At 42.5% G+C, this 23,141-nt stretch overlaps 1 protein-coding gene across 3 annotated transcripts in view; it reads right to left on the reverse strand.

Annotated features, from left to right (window-relative positions):
* LOC119161012 (Metallophosphoesterase) overlaps positions 1-22,764 on the reverse strand; it is a 115,029-nt gene extending 92,265 nt beyond the window's left edge. For all 3 annotated transcript variants that reach the window (XM_075880111.1, XM_037413326.2, XM_075880110.1), the window contains exons 1-4: positions 22,020-22,764; positions 16,210-16,373; positions 11,710-11,925; positions 7,323-7,485 (exon numbers count right to left, since the gene is read on the reverse strand). In XM_075880111.1, the coding sequence (XP_075736226.1) occupies positions 7,323-7,485; positions 11,710-11,925; positions 16,210-16,247 (417 nt within the window). In that variant the 5' untranslated portion in view covers positions 16,248-16,373; positions 22,020-22,764. The remainder of the gene's footprint in view (positions 1-7,322; positions 7,486-11,709; positions 11,926-16,209; positions 16,374-22,019) is intronic.
* Positions 22,765-23,141: the final 377 nt, after the last annotated feature.

The raw sequence follows: 23,141 nt of genomic DNA on the forward strand, positions 1-23,141 counted from the left end.
TTGGTATTCCTTGCTACGATTGTGATTAGAGCACTATTTGCCCTCCTCCAAAAAAGCACAGTCTGCCCTCCTCCAAAAAAGAGTTAAATTCCCACACAGTTTTGGCAGCATTTGAGCCATTTTAACATAGCGATACAAGTAAAATATTCAACTTCTTTTGGGCTATATCTGGGCAAGCTATGTCATTTATAAAGCTCCGAGTGAGCACTTGCTGCCTGTTGCAACACATTGATGTGCCATCAAGGATGGGTGGAGCTTTTAGTAAACAGTTTATCTCTTAATTCGAACACATCTTTTATCAATTTCATTTCAGAATCATAAGAATTTGGTGTACCCTATATTTGAAGTCTCAGATCATATCACACGCAAGGATGTGGCATCACAAAGACAAAATGTTTTTATCAAGATCAGGAGTGAATAAACCAAAATAGGTGTCGGAGCATTTTTGGAGCAGCGAATCAAAATGTTGCTTTTGGAGCATTAGAATCTAAATTTGAAGCAGGTCAACGAAAAAAAACTCGTCATTTAATATAAAATCACAAATTTCAAGCAGTATAACATTGAAGGTATACTTTTAGACAAGAAAACAAAACTATGTACGAACCATTCAACATTTACTAATTCGTGTACAGCGCATGTGAGCAGTGCCATTTCAATAAAAGCTATGTGTTGAACCACCCACAGTGAAAACTGACGAAGTCCACATTAGAATTTCCAGCAGTTGTCGAATCACTGGATAGCCAATAAATACTAATGTGAACCTGCCAGCCCAGCAATCTCGAAATTCAGGAGATTCTGAAAGTAGGAGCAATGGGGGTGGAGAAAAAAAGAATGCCAATATATACGTTGTTGTTCATTGTTTCTCAGGGCCGCAGGAACATCACACACAACTCTGAATGATTGCCATCATTTTTTTTTTTGCAGTGATCATAATACACCCGAACCTCGTTATAACGTAATGGGATATAGCAAGATAATGGATATAACAAAGTAAATAAAATTCTCTTTGAAAGCTTCATTGAGAACCATGCATTTTAAACCTCATTGTAACGAAGTAAAATTAACTGTTAAATGAATATAACGAACTAAATTAGTCAATCAAATAGTCTATAAAAAACCGACCGTAGTGTGATAAGTATATCCTTATCTGCAGAGTTTGACGCTCGTGCGGCGCGGCTCTTTCAAAACTACTGTGCAGACCTTACAGCCACGCCACGCGCTGCCTAGAAAGCCGTCTTCCTCACACAGTCAGCGGAGAGGATTGAAGAAGTGTTCAGCGGGTCACTTGACCGAGAAGCGGCGCCGCGGTACAAAGCGATTTCCCTCTCACTTATCCGCCCTAAAGACGACGGCAATGCTGTTACCCTCTGCATTGAGAAAGAAGGACTTTCCACGACAGATTTTTTTTTTTCCCTCTCTCCCCGCCTGCGGCCTTGAAAGGAGAAGGGTCTTCGTGCAGAGACGGAAAAGGGAGAAGTGTGGCACAGGCGCGTTGCAGATTGGCATTTGAAAGAGAGCAAACAATCCGCCAGTCTTTTCTTTCGTTTTCTTCTTTTCCTTCTACGCGCGCAGCGTTGAGAGGTGCCGCCATGGGATTGGGCATTTGTTCGAATTAAAAAATGTTTGAATTAATGAAAGATAAATAAATGGAGGGCTTTCCATGCAATGGTGCATGTGCATTGAGCTAACACATGATAGAGAAGTTTCAAAAGACTTAAATTTATTCACAAATCACAGGACACCCGTTATTAGTTGAAGTAATCGGTGATGCACGTCTGCACACGTTTGCCTTGCAGCGAGTCAATCAATTTCGCACGCAGCTTGCAAAGAATTTCTACTTCGGCTTCAGCATTCTCCTGGCAAGAGAAGTTGCACTAGGAAATGTCCAGCGCCAACACTTTCTAAAGACGATGACAACGACTGCACAGCGGAGCCTCTCCGCTACGCAGCCGCAGCATGGCTAGCACGTGACAAGAAAGGAGGAGCGTCTCCACGCGGAGAAAAGCAGATCGGCAATAGACCTCTAACGGGTTACGTCACAGTGTGACGTCACCGGTGCATGTGCAAGGCAGTGGTTGGCAAAACACTCCTGCTGGTAGTTGAGTGAGGTGCAGTCGCTCGGTGCTTGGGGCAAGTTTTTGTTTCTTTTTGAAAGCTTAATGTTTATCTCACAGTGGCGACATTAGCTGTGGTATGCGTCAGAGAACATCTTAGTTGTGTGGTAAAATGCCTGATGAAATATTTGCCACGCTGACTGTCTGTTTATCTCGAAGAGGTGAACACACGTGGCGGCCTGTGCGAGCAACAGCGACATCAGCTTAGAAAATGTGCAGTGTTAACTGTGGCATGTACCGTATAAACCGGAATATAAGTCGAGATATTTACAATAAAATAATAAGCTAAAGTCGCCCCTCGTCTTATATAGCGGTGTTTAGCCAAAAGTGCGACGCTGTCTGGCAACATGTAACTTGCATGTGCTTGTGAAGCCGGACGCGGCCATATCCGCATCCAAATCCATTCGCAGTCTGTTTTTTTTTTTTTTTCGTCTGTTTTCTTTGTGTTTGTGATTTGCATCTGATCTGTTCTGAGTTTTCGCTCCGCTTGACATTGCGCTGCATTTTTAGTGGCCTTTTTTTTTTCGTTCACTGAATATGTCTAACGGTGCGAGGAGGCAGTACTCAGCTGCGTTTAAACTAGATTTTGAGTTCGCAGAAGCGAACGGGAATATGGCTGCTCAGCGCCGCTTTGGTGTATTTGAAAAAAGCGTGCGCTATTGGAGGGCGCAAAAAGGAAAGCTGCAGAGGTGCAATCCACAAGAAATGTGGTTTCGTGGACGAAGTGCCGTTCATCCGCAGCTAGAGGATAAGCTAGTGGACTTTGTGCGGTAAGTTCGTGCGCGCTCGCTGCCAGTGACCGTGGATACCATTCGCAAGAAAACCTTGGAACTCGCTCGAGAAGCTGGGTCACGAGAGAAGAGTTTCGTGCACCGAACTCTTGGGTGCGTCGATTCATGCGACGCAAAAGATTTTCTCTCCGGCGGCACACATCCATCTGTCAAAAGTTGCCAGAAAAGTTCGAGGACAAGCTCAAACTTTCGGCGCTTTGTGAACGGCCTTCGGGAGCAGAACGACTGCATGATGGGGCAGATTGGTAACGCCGATGAGACCCCCTCGTGGTTTGACATGCTTTCGTCTACCACAATCACGCAGCGCGGCGCCAAGGATGTGAAGCTGTTGTCCACTGGCAACGAGCACTCGCGCTTCACCGTCATGCTGGCATGCACGGCAGATGGTAGAAAGCTTCCGCCCTTCGTCATTTTCAAACGCAAGACAATGCCGAAGGAAGTGTTCCCACCCGGTGTTGTCGTTCGTGTCAACAAAAAGGGATACATGGACGAGGCTATGATGCTCGAATGGATACGAGTGGTGTGGAACCGTCTGCCAGGTGCACTGCTGCGTCTTCGCAGCATGCTGGTGTTGGATGCGTTTCGTGGCCACTTAACTGACGCAGTGAAACGCGCACTTGGCGACGGGAAAACGGACCTCACCGTGATACCAGGTGGTATGACGTCCGCCCTCCAGCCGCTCGACATTGTGCTAAACAAGCCGTTCAAGGACCGAGTGCGGCTGGAATACCAAGAGTGGATGTCTGGCGACAACCCCAAGACACCGACGGGCCGCCTACAGAGGCCTCCGCTTGCGACTGTTTGTGGCTGGGTGCTTTCCGCCTGGCACTCCTTGCCGGATTCCATGGTGGAAAATGCTTTCAAGAAATGTTGCATCAGCAACTCGCTGGATGGCACTGAAGACGACGCACTGTGAGAGGCGGCCAGCGACAAACTCTCGTCTTCAGAAGACAGTTTTGCTTCGTCGGACGAATAAGAGCAGTTGCGATGGCGGTTGAGGGGAGCACCGACGATCGGGGTGCGGTGTGCCCAATTTGCAAAAAAATTTGGTTCGGAAGTTTTGGGTCGTTTTCCTTTTTTTTCTTTTTAGGTAACCTGAACTTGGGGGGTCGACCTATGTTCCCGCTCGACCTATAGTCCGGTTTATACGGTAGTGTGCATTGAAAGGTATCGAAAATATTGGTTCACCTTTACGGATGGCGAAACTGGAAATATTGTGCGTGGTGTGTGCAGTGTGAATAACGCGATGCCTCCTGTTTGTGAAAACAATGGTTGCAGTAACCGCTTGTCGATGGAACTTCACGATCCAACATTTTAGTCAAGATAAAAATGCGTTTGACGCGATCATCTGCGACTGGGTACATCTCAGCGTATGCGTGGTGTGCTTAAAAATAGAAGTGCATGATCTCCGGGTGATATATACGACTACGCATGAGCTATAAGCATGTTGTAGCGTTGCCGAATCTGCATATACGCTTCACCACGGGTATAAATTGTATTATCGGATACCTAATACGTGTTAATTGAAACAGTGGAGATTTTCGTTTCTTATCCTTTTTGTAATTTTACGGCTCGATTCTTATGAAGTGACAATGCGCATTAGAAGTTTGTGCATCAAGCCTAAAAGAGCGATATAGACATGAAAGCATGTTAAAGTGTCAAATGCAGCATGGTAACTGTTCCAGATAATATTATATATTATTAAGTTGTCGGGTTTTACATCACATGAATTTTCACTGGGTTATTCAGAAACGCCGTGGCAGAATTTCACTTTAAATTTCACAAGGATATGTTAACCTCAGCCTATCGTACGGCAAGAACTTCTTTTTTTTCGATTCTCTCTGATCAGATTTTTGCTCAATGAGTGAAAATCTTATCCGTGACGTCGCGCACAGCAGCTCAAAAGTATGCTGCCGCCAATGCTAAACCTCGTTTAAAACTGCATTGCACATGCCACGACAGAAATTGAATAAGTTTACATCCATGCCATGCAAATATTTCTCAAAGTGCCAGTCACCGTGTGCATTGAAAACGTTCGTTTTCGAAAAAGATCAGATTTTTTTATGACTGCCATCCACGTGGGTGAAGCCCACTGCATGCTAGTCGCGTCTCTCTGTACTCTAAATAAAGTTTCTCCATCCACCAACGACGAGCAAATTTCCACACTATGAGCAGTGACCCTTCCGCGACACCCTTCTTTCAAAAGCTGCGACTTTAGAACATAGCAATGTAGAAATTTCTGTCGAAGGAATCAGACACGCAGCTCTGCTTTGCAGAAAGATGCCTCCGGCGGAACTTTCTTGCTAACCAGCACCTGCTCCGAGAGAGGGTATGGTGGGCAGAGTGCTTGCAGTGACGTCACACTGTTTACAAACAGGGAAAGGTCTATTGAGATAAAGCCAACACTCCACGGCAGCTTTTTTTTTTTTTTTTTTGCTCTCTTCACGCGTGTTGTTGAGAGGAGAAAGGTTACGTGGCAGCGACGGGAAAAGGAGAAGCGGGGCACTGGCACGCACCTGAGAGACCCCCTCCTCAAGGCGCAGAGCCGTGCTCCCGCAAGGGGCAAGGGCTGCTGAAGATAGTGCCTTTTTGCTTTCCTTTAACCACACATTCATTCAACACAGCGACAGCTTTCTTTTTTTTTCCCTCTCTCTGTTCGCGTGCGGCGTTAGAAGGAGAAGGGTCTTTACGTGGCAGGGCGAAAAGGGAGAAGCATGACACAGGCGTGCCGCAGATCGGCATTGGAGAGAGAGCAAACACTCCCCCGCAGCTTTTTTTTTCTTTTTCATTTCCTTCGCGCACAGCGTTGAGGTGTCGCAGGTGGCGCCGCGGGATTGGGTGGGGTGCTGGCAGCATTGTCGGAGCGCAGGATGTTCGAATCAATCGTCGGAAGTTCTTGCACGTTCGAATTACCAGGCGTTTTCGCCCATTGGAATACACATAACTTTGACAGGACCTCTTCATGAGTTCGAATTAACCGGAAGTTCAAATTAAGCGTGTTCGAAATAATAAGATTCGACTGCATTTCTTTTTTTGTAGTGCATGTTTATCCTGTCTGATCTCTAAGCTTCTCCCCAGGCTCACAAAGTTGATAGAGCTGCAAATACACTTAAACAAAAACTGATGCTACCGCAATAAAATTTTTCCCTCTGGTATTTGACAAAAACTTTTTTTTAACTGCACAGTTTTTAAAAACTACTGCTTCAGAGGCAACACTATGACCACGGCTAGTGTATCGGAGATACCTCTCCATGCAAATTGTTTTACAGCAAAAGCTGTTATGAGATCACAACACGGTTTACGTGCGCGCCGTATTTGTCTGCCGCTGCCGGTGTCCGTAACCACTATCGCACGAAATGAGAAAAAAAATTCTGTAAATGAAAAACACTAAGGACACAATGGGATTCAAACCCAGGTCCTCTGTGTGCCAGCCCACCATGCTACCACTGAGCCATGCCGGTGCTTGAAACTCTTTTGCAAACTGGCCTTAGGCAGGCTTCAGGTTGGGAAAGGAATTGCATTAGTATGAGTAACTTTAAGGAGCTTTAGAGCAAATGAACAACCAGGTGTTAGATATTGTGAATTGCGCAACGAGTGGGTCATCGAATGCTCCAACCTTCTACAAAAGCTTGATCTTGTTCACCTATTAATTGGTATTGTGGGGATCGCGAAATCTTCTGGCATGATTCTTCATCGTAGCCAGCTACAGGCCAAGAAAATTGCAGAGTTTGTTGCAAGTGTGCAGCAGGTACCACACTTTTCCAAAGAATGACAAAGGATGACATGGTGAAAGACTGCCTACTACACAATGATTTAATGATTTATGGTGTAGTGGGTACCCTGCAAGTGTGCTTGTAGCAGCTACCCAAAGAGTGTTAAAAAAGGCTCTGAAAGGCCGCTCTTCCAGCTTTCCCTGCGACAATGCTGCATGTTCCGCGCAGACCTGGCTTTTTTTTATCCTTCAGTTACCCAAGTTTTGTGCATAAAATCATTGCAGGCAGCCTCTGGGCTCTGAAAGAGCCTTGTGAACCCTGTTAATTGACTACTTTTACGGCAATTTTCTAATAATGCATTTAAGCAAATTGCCATTACAAAATTGAAGCTTGATGGTATTACACCTACATATATCAAAAGCAGTCATGGGAAGGTCAGATCACTTTGCTTGAGACAACCTGAGAAGTGAATGAAAAACTACTCAACGGAATGTGCTGACAATTATCAAATATGCACAGTGAACAAAGTGGTTATTGAGCATTGTGTGACAAGACAATGTTCGGTTCTTGTCACACATAAAGTTTGTATAAGACACTGCAAACTTACAGCATGAATTTCCAAATGGAAGTATTACCTAAACATCCAAAATACATGAAGATGTCCATGAGTAAAACAAAATGCTTATGCTCTTCTCATACTGCACCTGTCCGTAGTCGATGTGTGTGAATATATTGAAGAAGCGCTCTATATATGACCGGAAGTCGTCGTCAGTGGCAAACTCGCCCTCGTCCGAGAGGTCTCCCAGAAATATGACCACATGTGGTTTCAAGTAGTCATTGGCCAGAGCAAACGTTTTGCTGATGTACCTGCAATTGAAAAGTAGACACAGTTTTTAGAGAGTTCACTGCGTCGATATACACGTCCCAAACTATCATGCACCGAATTAAAAAAAATAGACAATAACATTTCACATAAACAGTGAAGTACATTGTTCACAGCCCTAGCGAAAATTCTGATAGAGGTCTGAATCAGTCTGATACAGTTTCCTATCAGTTGTACCAGTCTTGTATCAGACTGATACAAAATCTTATCAGTTCTTATGGACATCTATATCAGTCTGATACAGTTTCTTACCAGTGCTACCAGACTCATATCAGACTGATACAGTCTTACCAGTGCTACCAGCTTTTGAATCAGTTTGATTGGTCATTTATATGGCATATATTAGTATATCAGTTTTATAGTCATTTTTTTTTCATTTATGGGATCTTCATAAAATGAATTACTGTCATTTTAACAATACTTATATTTTTGAACACACTGCTCATATATATATATATATATATATATATATATATATATATATATATATATATATATATATATATATATATATATATATATATATGACTGGTCATTTCTGCATGTCTATTAGTGTATCAGTGTTTTCTATTGACCACTTGGCGTCCGTTCTGTGAAATATTACGATCACTCAAAGAGTGCAACTGGCAGCTTTTGGATGCGTAGAATATAATATACAATGCTTCATTGTGATACATAATTGCCAAACTGAGCTTTAATCATGCAAAGCAGGTTTCGGCCAAGATGAACGCCTTATTCTATGAACAAATGGGGTTGCAGTTGCCAGATTGCAACACAGCTTCTGCTGACAATCATAGAAGACATCTAGAAGTTTCAAGATACTACTATCCAAAACTTATCAGATAGCAGTATAAACATAACCTGAAACAGTACAAACAAAACTTCTCATCACACAGCAATACTAACATGATTTCAAAACAGTTAGCTTATAGGGCCAGTAAACATCCCAAGACATAGAACTTCACAATTAGTGCACTACTGTAAAATGAGCATGCTGATAAAATTTTTTCAACTGCGTCGAGTTGAAAGCCTCAGGTGGTGCTGCAGTTTCTCGCTTTCACAACCCAAACCATCCCCAGCTGTCTCTCCCATATAGTGCTTTGCCTTTAATGACGAGCCACTACCGTATTTATTCGCGTAATCCTCACACTCGCATAATTCTCGCACCCCCTACATCGCCCCCAAAAAATATGATTTTTTTTTTTCCTCGAGTAATTATCGCACCCCCGAAAACTGCCGCAATAATGTCGTCTGCTCGTTCCAGCCATTGATGATGATAGCGCGCACCATCTGGCGCCATCTCTTAAGCATCAAACGTATTGCACGGAGATCCGATCCAATCTAAGCCAAGCCAAGCCGAAGTGGCCAGTGCGCATTGCGGTGTGTTTTGTGTCGATATAGCGCGAGAACAAAACGACGACACAGAGACAAGAAGGACACGAAAGACACGAGCACTAACTTCCAACTGAGTTTATTGCGCAGAGCACGAAAATATATAGAGGAGACAGTAACCATGTGATAAAAACCATATGGAACAAAGAGCAGAACATGAGTAAGAAAAACAAAAACAAACAACACAAAAACAAAAGCACTGAAAAACAGCAAAGAAAAATCTAGAAGAAAACGAAACAGAAAGGTAAAGATAATACAACTACCTGCCCGCACAGAAACCTTCGAGGAACCTGCATTCCTTCTCGGACAAAGCCACGGAGGGCTTGCTAATACAAGGCACCTGTTCGCGTGCCACCTGCGCGGCCTCGACAATGACTCGAGTGCTTTCATCTCTGTGTTTGTACAGCGTCGCTGTGTCCTTGAAGAGGGGAACAAAATTGCACTCAGTGTAGTGCTGAGCAAGAAAACCATCTTTCCCGTTTCTAACATTGTTAGCGTGTTCTCTCAGCCGATCGTTCAGACACCTTCCGGTCGTACCGACATAACAAGCACCGCATGAAAGGGGGGTCCTATAGACAACTTCCCGGCAGCAGGCCGCACACCTGTTTCTATGTTGAACTCTGCATTCCATTGATGATTGCGTTTTCAGGGGGTTTGTAGATTTGGTGAGGCTGATTAATTTGAAAGTTCGTGTCCTCTCCTCGGCACCGTTCAAATTAATCAGCCTCTCTGAAGAGCTGCTCGGCGAGTATGTGCTCAAGCACATACTCGCCGAGCAGCTCTTCAATTTGCGGAAACCGACCCTGCTGTGGTCCACTGAAGCCTTTGCGTGAAGCTTTGCTGTCGACAATCTTCTGCTTTCGTTTCCGCCAGTCCCGCACGCACGTTTCGGGAACTCCGAACGACCGCGACGCGGCCCATTTCCGTCCGTTTCTACACACGCGATGACTTTTCTTTTAAAAGTGGCATCGTGGTGCACTCGAGTTTTTGAAGTCGGTCCTTCCATACCGTCGACGCTAATGCACTACAACATGACGAACTCCTCAGCACACGTATGAAGTGCCGCACATGGGAAACATATAGGCAGAAATGGCCGACGCGCCATGCCGACGCACGTAGGGGGCAGCCATTTTGGATATGCCGATGGCAATAGAATGACCGCATTCAGTTTTTTTTTTCGTACTCGATTCTAACGCACATGCAATTTATGAACTTGCTTAACCGGAAAAAAGGTGCGCATTAGATTCGAGTAATTACGGTAACTCAAAGCTGGCACAGGACCTTCAGCTCACACATTCTACAAAACATTTACCTGAAACATGTAAAGGTATAAATCAGGCAATCATCATCGGTCCTGCAAGCCTAAATTAGTTGATTTCATTAGCCAACAAAATCAAACTCTCAGTTGCCAACAACATGAGCTCATAAGTAAGCGATCATTAAAAAAAACCTATTGTCAGTCTGTGCTGTAAGCATCAAATTTGAGAAGATCATGGTGCACAGCAGTGTTTTTTATCAATAATGTCATCAGTAACTCAGAAATCATTCCAGTCTACTCCTAGATAGTTGCCATTGCTGCGATGGGTGCTACCATATCTTGTTGACACGAAAATTTAGGGGGCAAATTTTGGGCTCCTCACGCGATTCAAGAAATGGTGTTTAACACAAAACCCAGATGCAGTTTGCATGTCGGCATCATTGAAACTTTTTGTAGGGGGAGGGAGGCGCATTAGGATCATGTATCCTGAAATGCTCCAATCACGATGTAGCAGACAATAGTAGGACGCATTTATATGGCATGTTTTGTGCAAGGTGTCAAGTGCATGCAGTTTGGCTTCTCCGGCTGATGAAGAAAACTAGCCAAAATGACAAAAACATGTCGCAATGTGCGCAATGCACATCAGAATGCATTACCTTCTAACAAGCTCACTTGAAATTCCGGGAGAAGAAGAAATCAGCAGATAATTAGCCGATTTACTCATCACGTCAAACTTGTCAGTGTGTGGGGCGTGAAGAGCTCTTGGGAGCCTCCATTAATTTTTGACCATCTATGATGCTTTAGCAGGCATCCAGCACATACCACACAAGCATTGTTGCGTTCAGTACCTATCAAAATGCAGTCACTATGGTGAAAGTTGAATTGTCAACCTTCAGCAGAGCAGCAGAACACTAAAGCCAATACTAGCATACCACCACCTTAGTACCACCACCTTAATACCACCTTAGTAGTATATTTACAACTAAGGTGGGTTGAAAACCAGTAACATATTTCAGCCTAAGTGCACACAATGGGCTTGTGTGCATTATGTTCGATTTTCAATGATTTGAATAAAACATTGCCTACAGTCGTTGAAGGTTCTGTAATAGCAATTCACGATGTTTTACACGAGAGAAGCTCCCCCTAGGGTCTTTTGCGCGCACTTAAATAAGTGGGCCTCTAGCATTTTTGCCTCCATAGAAAATGCAACCATTGCGGCTGCAATCGAACCCAGCATGAGATGACTGTGTGCAGGGGTAAGGGCAATGCGTAGTTTGCTTTTCCTAGAAGTACAATATTATTTTCAATGAAGCAAGGAGCACACTAAGTTCTGCACTACAGCAACGTTCAAATACACCACAAATTTTGGTTTTATGCTACGCAGTATATTCTGGTAAAGGTACATTTATCTGCAAATGAAAGCTACAAGCTACCTTAATTTTCATGCAAATAAAAGCTACACACACTATTTTGACAAAAGAGAGAGAGAGAGAAAGATAGAAGCCAGTGTTGAGAAATGCAGCTGTTTCTACGTACTTAACGACAGCATACAACTCACCGATCAGAATCCCAACGCTCAATGAAGCCAAATAATCCAGGTGCTGTGTTGACACGACCAAGCAATTGTGGGTCTGCCACCAGCAGGAGCCTTGTGCCGATCCCAGCAGTGAACGGTAGGTGGGGCCAGTTCCAGTATGGCGCCACCAAGTACACCGGCCACTCGACAATCAGTGCATAGAGTAACAGCAGGCACACAGCCACTTTGCATCGGCGCCTGTACCACCCAACCACACATGTGGCACAATGGTTAAGAACAGTTCACAAAATGTTAAGCAAAGATTTTTCATTATTCACTGGCTGCTGAAACAGCGCTTTCAGACATAAATTGCGTGCACAGCCTATTTGATTGCACAGCATGAAAACGAGCGAATAATTTTGCTTAAGTTAGCCCAGAAATGAATGCACACATAAAAGCTGTCTAAGGACTAAGTAAAGATTTTTGAAAGTATGCATGCTTCATAGGCTAGCTTGCACCTCAGCTTCTATCATTTGATCTCTGTATGAATTTCCTCACGATGCGCCATGTTCTGTTTTGCTATGACATCACTTCAGTTATAATAACAAGTCTCTGTAGTATTTATGTTTTCTTAACTCTTTACCAACAAATGACGAGCTGATTTTATCATGCTCATGCTTGAAAAAAAAGAAAAAAGGCTTCATATAGGACGAGCTTGCCCTAGCTTTTTAAATTTTTTTTCCATGTAAGCCTGAAGCCTACTTGAGCTTCTGTGATGTTCCATGCCTCATCTATATGTGTGCTACATTATGCTGGTTTGTCGATAAGATTAAATAACAGAAGGAGCTGCTGAAGTTGACACACTTTTGGTTTTGTTGCTAGCTACCAATTTTAAAATGGCATCCTTCGTGATACTTTGCCTGACAAATTTTGTGTGCTAGAAAAGTAAACAAATTGGGAGACTTTGGGAGCTTCTCCTCTTTGAATGTGAGCGACTTTGAACTTACATGGCACGACAGTGGTGTGCAGTGAAGCCCCCCTTTCGTTCAGAGGAAAAAATTTTTTAAAGACTATAGTCTTTCTTGGGGACCTTCGATGCAAAAATTTTGGTCTGTGTCTGCCTGTCTGTTTGTCCATCCTTAGCGGTATTCTACACGGCACCAAAGTGGCCGAACGATACTCGAAACGGCCAACCCTGTCCGCCAGCGCCCAACAATATTGCTCAAGATTCTGTGTTCATACTTCGATTATCAATTAAAAATCAATTATTGCACATATCTGAGGCACCATAACAACACGTCGATATTCTGTATGTATGTCTCTTACTAGAAAAGGCATACATACGTGATTCTAATGGCCATAGTGTTTATCACGTTGCACTGACCATGCAACGCTTGCACGAAAAGGCAAGCGTTTCCAGCGCTTTTCTAAGACGACACGGTGGTGGCACCTACCCGTCACCTTGCGTTCTACACCTCATCACCTCCGAGCTTTGTTTTCCAAGATAACTGCCAAATAAAGTTCATGTCTCACATGTGATATGACTTGACATGCTCTTTCGTCTCCGCTGCACGCTCGAGGCACTCTAATGCACCGCGTCCAGAATACCATTCACAGATTTTCTTGTGCAGAACATCAAATAAACGTTTCGTTCACTCTCTCCAGACGCAAGACTATCGTCTCTCGACAACATTTGCAGTGTAACATGCAGATACGGGGCCAATTTTTTTTTCTAGGAAACTTTGCTTTTCTGACAAACTTATTATTATTTATTGCTGTATGTGATCACCAAAATTACATGTGTGCACAGACATTTCTGTCTCTTTTGCAAGCTTTTAAGAACTATTTACCATCCTTAAAGGGTTAAAGACTGGTCAACTGATTACCTGCATAGTAAAGACCAAAAAATTGACCTGACTCAAGTGTGATAATGAAGGACTTCGGATGAAACTTTTGGCTACTATCAGTTGACATAGTATGCAGTTTTTTAAATTAAACATGTGACTGCATTTTTTGGAGCTCACCAAAATAGTTGGAAGTCAGCAAGTAAGCATTAGTACTAAAAAACAATCTTAGCAGCACTGCCTCACAAAAAAAAAATACTCTAGGGTTTCGCAAAGCAAAACTATAATCCAATAGCAAGGCACTCCGAATGAAAGTTAATGTAAATGGCTTTTGAACACCTAGGATTCTTAAAGATGCACCGAAATCTTACTACACCGGTGTTTTTGCATTCCACTTTTATCCAGCTAAGCAACAAACTACTAAAGCCACTGGGCTTGGTTGGGCAGAATACGCATTCCAATCTTTGGCTTCTTACATTTCTTAAACCTACAAAAGAATGCTAACAATCTGATCCCCAATAAATATGCTTTTACTTCGTATTTTAATCTGTTGAGAACCTTGTTAAAGTAAGTGTGCAAACTACGGGTTTTCGCCAATCCTCCAAATTAAGGTCCTACCAGGTAATGAAAGCATAGGGTCATGCATGTGCACCGGTGCAACTCAGAAGACACATTAGAACAGATAGATGAAACAAACCAACTTCATTAAAAAATTCGAGTGCACGGTTCAAGCTTCTCAGCATAGACACTGGCTTTATATCATTAACCGTGACACGGAACCTATTCAAGCCTTTGAAGATTGTCTGCTTCTTCTCACTGTACTTTCAACTTCCTCTGCAACATGGTTGCTGCTGTGGTAATGGCAGCACCAACACCTTTGCAGATGCCACGTGAAATGTGCTTCTGCTACATCTATATGACGAGCATGTGCTTAATTCATCCAGGCAGCTGATGAAAGAGCTCCAAAATTAAAGGGCACCTAAAGCTACTTGAACAATTTAAGCATGTTGCAAAAACATGCTACATTCTGCAAAGAGTACTACAACAATCGTCTCTGGCAAACATGGCTGTATTACATGCCACGGGAAAGGCAGAATGGGTTTTTTGTTTCCTTCTTCGCAAGCCAGGCAAGCCCAGTTCGAAAAGTGTCCACGAGGGTGAATGAGGGTGATAATATGAACAGGATAACAGCTGGCTGTGTTATGAGAAAGGAGATGATTTTGCCTATTTTGTACCACTAATTACTCTGTGAAACTTTCATCCACTTCCATAGCTCTTGATGCACTGCATAAAATACATGAGACAATATGCCAAAGAGTACGGAATACCTGTGAGGAGGTTAGTAAAGGCTACCGAGAAACTGCATTGATTATGTAGTCACTAATCAAATCCCTTTAAATCAAAACATTACAGTAGCACTTGATAAGATTTGTGGCTTTATCTTCATTTCAGACGTGTACAGACATTGTATAGTGCTGCCCTAGAATACAAATGTCTGTAAAAAGGTGGAAAAGTGTACAAAACACTTTTCAATAAAGTTTTTAAATTTCTTAGTTCAATAATAGCAGGATTTCACTACCTGGTTTCTGCCGAATTTCTTGCCATGCATAAAAGTTATCTGATGCCTTGTAAAAACAAACTTTAAAGCGACACAATAGGCAAGCATTGATTACCATTGAGATTAACTTGAGAAAGAACAGCCTTAAGAATGAGACAAAGATGGGAGGAGACAAGCTCTGCTTCGTTCCTAGTTGTGTAATTTTAGTTTCAAGTCAATTCAGCAATATGCCAACCAGCCCAATAAAAGAGCTTTTTTTAGAATATTCACAGCACTTCTTTCATGTTTTATTTGCAGGTTATGTCATTAATGAAGGCATCATAATTTTCTGCAAATTAATTTTAACTGGGAAGAACACTGATACAAGTGGAACTGATGACAGGTAATACCTCGAATAATGTTGCAACTCGCTTTGACTCGAAGGATCTGACAGCACATTGTAGACAAAGCAGTGGGAAGTGTAAATGGAAAGCTAAAATGCAAGCAAGAATAAGAAGCCACAGTTTCAGCCACAAGCTAGAGAGACTGCAATATTTTATATTTCACACTTATGGAAGTTCAAATCACTTTAAACTGAATAAGTGTTTCATTTCGCAAATAAACAGACAAACTTTTTAATAGACTTACTTTTTTATTTTTCTTGCACTAGCTGTTACACATCAACAGCGCACAAAAATGCAGGCATGATGGTACAAGGATATGCATGCAGAAAATGTTGGGGGGGGGAAGGGGGGAGAGTTTTAACAGTTTACTAAGTGAGCGACTTGTTTCTGTACATGTTGACTGGATAGAGAGTCGGTGAATCAGTGTCACCACGTACCTGCCTGCTTTAAAGATCTGTTGAAACAAGCTTTTGGGATCACACACTGAAATAAAACCTTAGAGGACTCAAACAGATTTCACGGCACAAGGCATTCAAACTTTGCCAGAGATAAAAAATTTAGGTAGCCTCAGATTTCAAGTAGTCGCATGGCGGGAGTTTCCATCTGATCAATAACCCTGGAACATCAGATGTGGTGAAATGCAGCACCTGAAGTTAATCAAGCAAAGATTTCTACAGTGTTACAGACATCAGCAACTTCTCTAATAGAAAGGCAAAATCTTATGCGAGCAATTAATGAGTTAATAAGAAAGTCACACCTCTTCACGGCGTCTCTCCTAAGAGTAGGCTTGTCCATGTTTCTTCATTACACCCATCAGGCAAAATTCATGCAAATCCATCTCCCAAACGCTGCTGCCCGTCTTGGTGGACCCAAACCATAGCCTTACATGTTTGCACTTGTCTCACAGCATTGTTGCAGGGCCTACAAAAGGAAGAAGAGAAAGTATAGCAAAATAAAAAAGACTGCCAGTTGCATAGAGTTTCATACAATAACCTAGAGAGAAAACTGCCACTGGAATCATTGTACCAACATGGGAATGATGGGAAGTACAGGCTTAGAATTGTATAGTGTTGACTAGCGAAATGTCAACAAATCTTTTTCCAGAGATTCAGTTTTCTTTTCTGGACAACGCAGGTAGTGAGGTACGGTGGGAAGAATTCAAGCAGCGTCTTTGCTGTTCAGAGGGGCTGAATATTGCTAGGTCTTTTCGTTTGCTTGGCATTGCGGCTTTAAAACTTGCATTTGGCAGTTTTACCAGAGCGTTGTGCACTAACTGCAGCGCATATATGTAGTGTCCCATAGTACAGAATATCGCATACAGTTCGTGTCTTTTTATAGACGAGTCTCGCTAAATACCGTTCAAACTGACTACAAAAACACGGCGAAGCTAAATAGATGCACAATCACATCCCTCTGACTTGAATTTATTGTCAAAGGTCTGTGCAAAATGCAAAATTGTTTAAGAAAATTGAGAAAGGTTCAGCAGATGACTTTGTCTTGGCTGAGAAGATGAGAAAAATTTGTTCTTTTTCTATGAGTAGTTTTACTCATCGCCTAATAAAGGTTGTATCTTAAAATGATGTCCCAGTGTTAATTGTGAAAAACTAGAAGTAGTTAGGTGCTTTATGTGCAAAGGTAGACCGCCGTGTGGAAAATAGGCAAGATGTCTCACAGGAAAAACGTATCACTAGGCATGCACATAGTCATGTATCTTGTATATATAATGTTGTCTATACTCAATACCCTTTCATGCAATCATGCATACGTAGGCAAAACAGGACACTCTTTAAATGTAAAACTTGGATAATTCTCTGAAAAGGTACACTGGTCTTCATTCAGCAGCATCATGCAAAAACGGTGGGTGCGCACCACTCTTTTTGGACACCTCAGTGTCGTTTTCAACATGAAGGTTAAACGGTGCGTGAACTTGAGTCTACGCATAAGCACAAACAATAGCAGCTATGCGTAAGCATTCTTTTTGTGAGTCTGCATGAAAACAAGCTATAGTGGACTTGTTTGAAGGGTTGAAGGGTGCCATGGTTGATACGTCTTTGGTTTTTCTTGATGTAGGTCCTCCTCGCAATTATCTCCTTCCTCCCTTAATCTGTCATGCAGTGTATGTATATTTTCTTGAGTTGACTTTTATATTAGCTTGTTTTTTGGAATAAACCTTCGGCTGATAGTCAGCACCTGTTTGTATATTCTTCTTTAGTGTTCTTGTCTGTTTTTCTTTTTTGTTTGCACTGCTGAACCAAGAACATTTACCAAAAGGCCCAGTTTACCATGCTTTTGCAGCTATGTTTTGTAGACAAGTGAAAATTTGTGGTGGACCACTGCCCTGTTTTACTATATAGTCAGTGACAGCCTAGAAATCAGTGGCAAGTAAACGTGCCACAGTCCAATTTTCTGGTGTTTCTGGTGAATTGTAAAGTAGTGCCAGTAAGCAAATTCACTCGATGCCACCTCAATTTGGGAGAAGCAAACTCATTTATCAGCATTTCTCGCAACAATATTCTGCAATACTTTTGGAGACATAGAATAACACAAAAATCAGTTGTGTAGCATGTTTCTGTGGAGAAGCACTTCCTGAGTTCTCAAGTTGTTACGGTACAGTTAGCAATCTTTCTAGATTACGCAAAGGCATTCGACACAGTACCCCACCAAAGACTAATGCTAAAACTATCCCAGTTAAACTTAGACCCAAGTGTACTAAATTGGATCAAAGCATTTCTAACTAACCGTTCTCAGTTACCTCAAAGTAACATCAGGCGTACCTCAAGGTTCAGTTCTTGGCCCCCTCCTGTTTCTGATATACATCAACGACTTACCCCTCAGCGTATCCTGCAAAATCCGCATGTTTGCAGATGACTGTGTAATCTATCGGACAGTAACTAACACTCATGACCAAAATTTTCTCCAGAACGATCTTAACCACATTCAAGAATGGTGCGGTAATTGGCTTTTGTCTCTTTACCCTAACAAATGCAAACTTGTTATGTTTACCCGCCGTAAGAATCCTTTCATTTTTTCATATCATATCCCCAACATCCCTGTAAAATCACAACCATCCTACAAGTTTCTAGGTGTCACATTGTATCGCGATCTCACTTGGAATGCGCATATTACTAACGTCATTTCATCGGCAAATAAAACTCTGGGCTTCTTGAAGCGTCACTTACGTCATGCACCAAAACATGTGAAGTTGCTGGCATATCAGTCCCTCGTCAGATCGAAACTCGAATATGCCTCTCCCATATGGAACCTGCCCCAAACATACCTCATTAACGACCTCGAATCTGTGCGAAATCGCGCCGTTTCGATTCATTCACTCCCAGTACTCATACGACATCAGCATTTCATCCTTGAAAGCACAATCCGGTTTATCACCCCTCTCTGTTCGCCGCCGTATCGCCACCCTTTCTCTCTTTCATAAATTTTTTCATTCTTCTTTCAATGCAGCTCTTTACATTCTCCCCCCGACATACATTTCACACCGCACAAGCCATCCACTTCAAGTGTCCCGTTATCGCAACAGAACTGCCACTTTTTCCGCTTCTTTTTTTCCCCGCGCCGTCAAGGATTGGAACGACCTTCCCTGCTCCATTGCTTCAACCACCTGCCCATCATCCTTCGCGACAAACGTTACAAATCACCTGTGCTGCGAAAATTAACGTGTTCCAATGTTCTCTTTTCCTGTGTATCCACCCCTTATGTAATAACCCCCAGTGGGGTTCTTAAGGAAATAAAAATGAATGAATGAATAAGCAAGGACACTAAAAAGCAACAGTACTAAGTGAAGTCTAGCTGAGAAAACTACGTTTTAAAAACAGCGATTTTTATTCATTTGCCAGTAAATGCTCATTGCCACGGTATTCAGAATGAAAGCCAGACTTCACTTTTTTTTAAATTTCATGTTGAAGCTATTGGTACCAAGGTATCAGTTTGCCATAACAGATATTGAAGTAACTAGTATTTGGATAGGTTTAGCACAATTTAGACAAAGGCAGGAGACACAGAGAACACATACGCTCATCTGTGTGACTCCTGTCTTCGTCTTAATTGTGCTAAACCTATCCGAATATGCACCAACTCGGCCAAGTCAAGCTGCTATTGGTATAGTATTTGAGTTGTTTCAGTGAAAGAGTTCTGGAAGCTTCCGAGTTGTGTCAGATACCTTGAGAATGCAGTTTTCTGTTTTTGTAACCGTAGGCAATAAACCAGATCCAACTTGATGTTGTCGAAATTCATGACAAAACCAGGTGGCGCTGTAATACGTCTCGCATTCTTGCTTAATCTTAAGCTTAGCTTTCAGCCGTGATGGTGGCCATTTTCTTATTGCAGAACCATTAAGAAATGCAGCTTTACATTAGAGTTTACGATTATTTTCTGGTGTTTTTTTTTTAATGGAAGCTAAGCTGGAGATGTACAGTGAACAGGTCAGTAAGCTCAATAGATTTAGTTCATTTAATACCTCAGTTGAAGACATGAGCATGACTTTCAGCACTCATGTTTTCAACAGTTCCTATGCCCAAAAGCAAAAAAAAGAGCCAAAGCTTGACCACTTTAAATAACATCAGCGACACTCTTACTAATCTTCCAACACGTACTGTTTATACATAGTAGTTGTTTAAAGAAAGCAAAGCAGTCAAACATAACCACACTGGAAACGCAGTTGCACAATTTCATGTGAAGGGTGTCGACACTGTAGGGCAAACTAAGGGGAAAAAATAATAATAACTTTTGTGCCAAAGTGGAAACCATGATATGATTATTATAAGATATGCCCCAGGTAAGGGGCAGAACCTGAATTATTTTACCACCCAGCGTTCTTGAACAATGCAGCCAAGTGTTCTTGCATTTAGTTCAGTTCCAAATGTGACCAGGAGTTGCACCTGCATTCTAAGCTTAGCAATCCGACACACTACGTGCTTAAGTACCACAGCAGATGCTGTGGCACAACCTGTAGAATTTCACCAACAAAACTGGACATATAAGAAAGAGAAAGCAGACTCGTATGTCGGGATGGTAAATAAATACATAACGCATGACGAATACTAAGGTTCCTTTTCTGTGTCACCAAGCCACGTGATTGGTTGTAGGTATTTGCTAATCTGAAGGGTCGTATTTGATTCCAATGTGAACATTGACATCCCTTCAACATCTGTGGCCTGAACTTCAGTGGATGAAGATATAAGGCACAACAATCAAATGGAAAGATATATATTAAAGTGAATAAAAAGAACAAACTTGTGTCCGATTAGATAAATACAAGATATAACTACATCAAAATATTTTTATTGTGGTGATCATTTGATGCACATGATCTAAGTGTGAACTGGTGAAAATTTCTTAACTGGCAAAAAATTGTGTCACTATCCTGAACTTGAAAATACATAGGTGCATGCGAACAGATAAAATAAACCAGATATACAGAAAGGCATAGGTTTTTGCCTTGGATTCACATCTGGTTTGTGTGTTGACATAACATTAAACGACTATCGTAGTAAATTATGGGCACTTGCTGATTTCGCATTCACATCTGGTTTGTGTGTTCACATAACATTAAATGACTATCGTAGTGAATTATGGGCACTTCCTGATTTCGCATGCGAAAAAGTTTCTATCACTATCTAAAGAACAAACCTGCCACCAGATGATCGTCACGAGTAATCAACCTGCAATGCAACTCCTAGGCAAGTAGCCTGCGCGGCCAGCTGGGACAGGTTGCTCGTGTAACAGCATCGACTAGACACCTTTGCAACTAGGGTGCTTTCAACTGTTACTACAAACAATGCCACGTAAAGTAGATATTGCTCTGCGACATCGTCGTTAGCAAAGAGAGGAATCTTATGAATTATAAAAAAAAACGAAAAAAAAAACATGATCGTTTTGCCAAGTAGTTTCTGCACAAAGCTGCGTTACAGCTGATATCTTCGATTATTAAATGTGTGCTTTGGCTAGAAAAGACACTGCAAGAAAACACTAGCAGTTTGTCCGTGTAGTTTACATGGTTATTGTGTTTTATTTAAAAAAGTACATCCTCAACAGAGCAAAGGGTATATAATAATATTAGAAAGAAACGAATCGAGCACAAATTTCCGTATTTTCAAGGGGGGTGGCACAGCTTTCGACGAAAAATACAGAGGCCTTCGCGAGCGTTCCGTCACTTTCCCAAATTATCCGGATTGTCCTTCTCGAGAACGCAGCCCGCCACAGAAACACGCCCATTTTTCTGCGTCGCTGCACGCAAGCGCCTCAAGTTGAATATTTGTCCTTCGTAGTAACGAAACCACGGCAAGCGAGTACGCAAGCATCGAAAGTAGGGCCCGCTGCGCTAACTGCGTAAAATACGCATTCGCACACGAAAGCGCTCGCACTCACGCAACAGAGCGGAGTACACAAAATACTTGTGTGCCTATGGTGATGCACCAACTGAGCGACATGGCAGCCCTGCAGGCACATCAGATGAGTCGTGCAGTGATCGATCACTCCCAACTCTACTTTATTTGTGCACAATAATGCACGAGCTCAAAAGGCCCCGCGCGAAGCGACGTTACCAGCACTAACCTGCTGAGCGTTTCGGTTTGGGATGGGACTCGTGCTGTCGTCCTCAATGTCGCGGCGACCTGGAGCCAGCAGCCCCTCCCACGGCTCTTGCAATAAAGCCCCATAGTAATTGATCCACCGCAGCTGCATTCAGAGCAGGGGCCTCAAGAGCAGCTGGCGACAAATGCAACGACGAGAGCGGTAGGTGTTCTGTGGTGACACTTCACGCTGCTCCCGCCTTCGCTGCAGCCATGCGCATGACCTACTACACTCCTGACCTGTTCAGATAGCGGGGTTCCTATGGGAGCGCGTGTCCCCGCTCTCGTTCAATCGCTCGCCGTAGGTGGCGCTACCTATAACCTGTTCGTCTGCTACTGTGCGGCCGGCAGGAGGGCGACGGACTGATACCATGCGTCTGCTTCTGTGACAAACTGCCTATACGTGTGATTGTTTTTTGCTGAAAAGGCTAACGTGTGCTATGTGTTACATTTTAGTAGTTAGGCTATACTGGTTGATTGACTTCTAAAGCTGTATATTTGCGTAGAAATGTCTTGCTGCATGGTTGTTTTTGCCATTCCAGCCTAAAAAAACTTCAATTTAGTATTCATAAAGCTTTTGACTAATAATGTACTCATTGGTAATAGAATATCAAACTGATTTTAGGTTGTTTAGGACGCGTCAGGTGAAACGCAGTGCCCCTGTTGAGCACTTACCTTGGACACTCGCCCTGGACAGGTGTTACACTTGTAGTCAATTGATAGAAGAGAATAATGCACATACGCCCACGGACGCATATCAAGGAGAGACACAGGAATTGAAGCTTTAACTCTTACTGTGACCTACACAACAAAAATTGTGCGTCAAATTTCGCTACGGGAGTTTGTCTGCTGGAACGGGGAGCGCTGGCCGATGCGCGTTTCTATGATTTTATATGTCCGTGCGATGAGACGATATGGTAAAGGCAGTGATGTGCCTATCGAGGGCAACACATTGCGACCCCAATAAAGTTTTTATCGTCATCATTATCATCATCTTGTCGAGCATAGTTAATAATAATAATAATAATAATAATAATAATAATAATAATAATAATAATAATAATAATAATAATAATAATAATGTTTTATTTTTCATCAATAGTTT

This window comes from Rhipicephalus microplus, chromosome X (assembly GCF_043290135.1).
Source record: "Rhipicephalus microplus isolate Deutch F79 chromosome X, USDA_Rmic, whole genome shotgun sequence".
NCBI classification, from domain to species: Eukaryota; Metazoa; Arthropoda; class Arachnida; order Ixodida; family Ixodidae; genus Rhipicephalus; species Rhipicephalus microplus.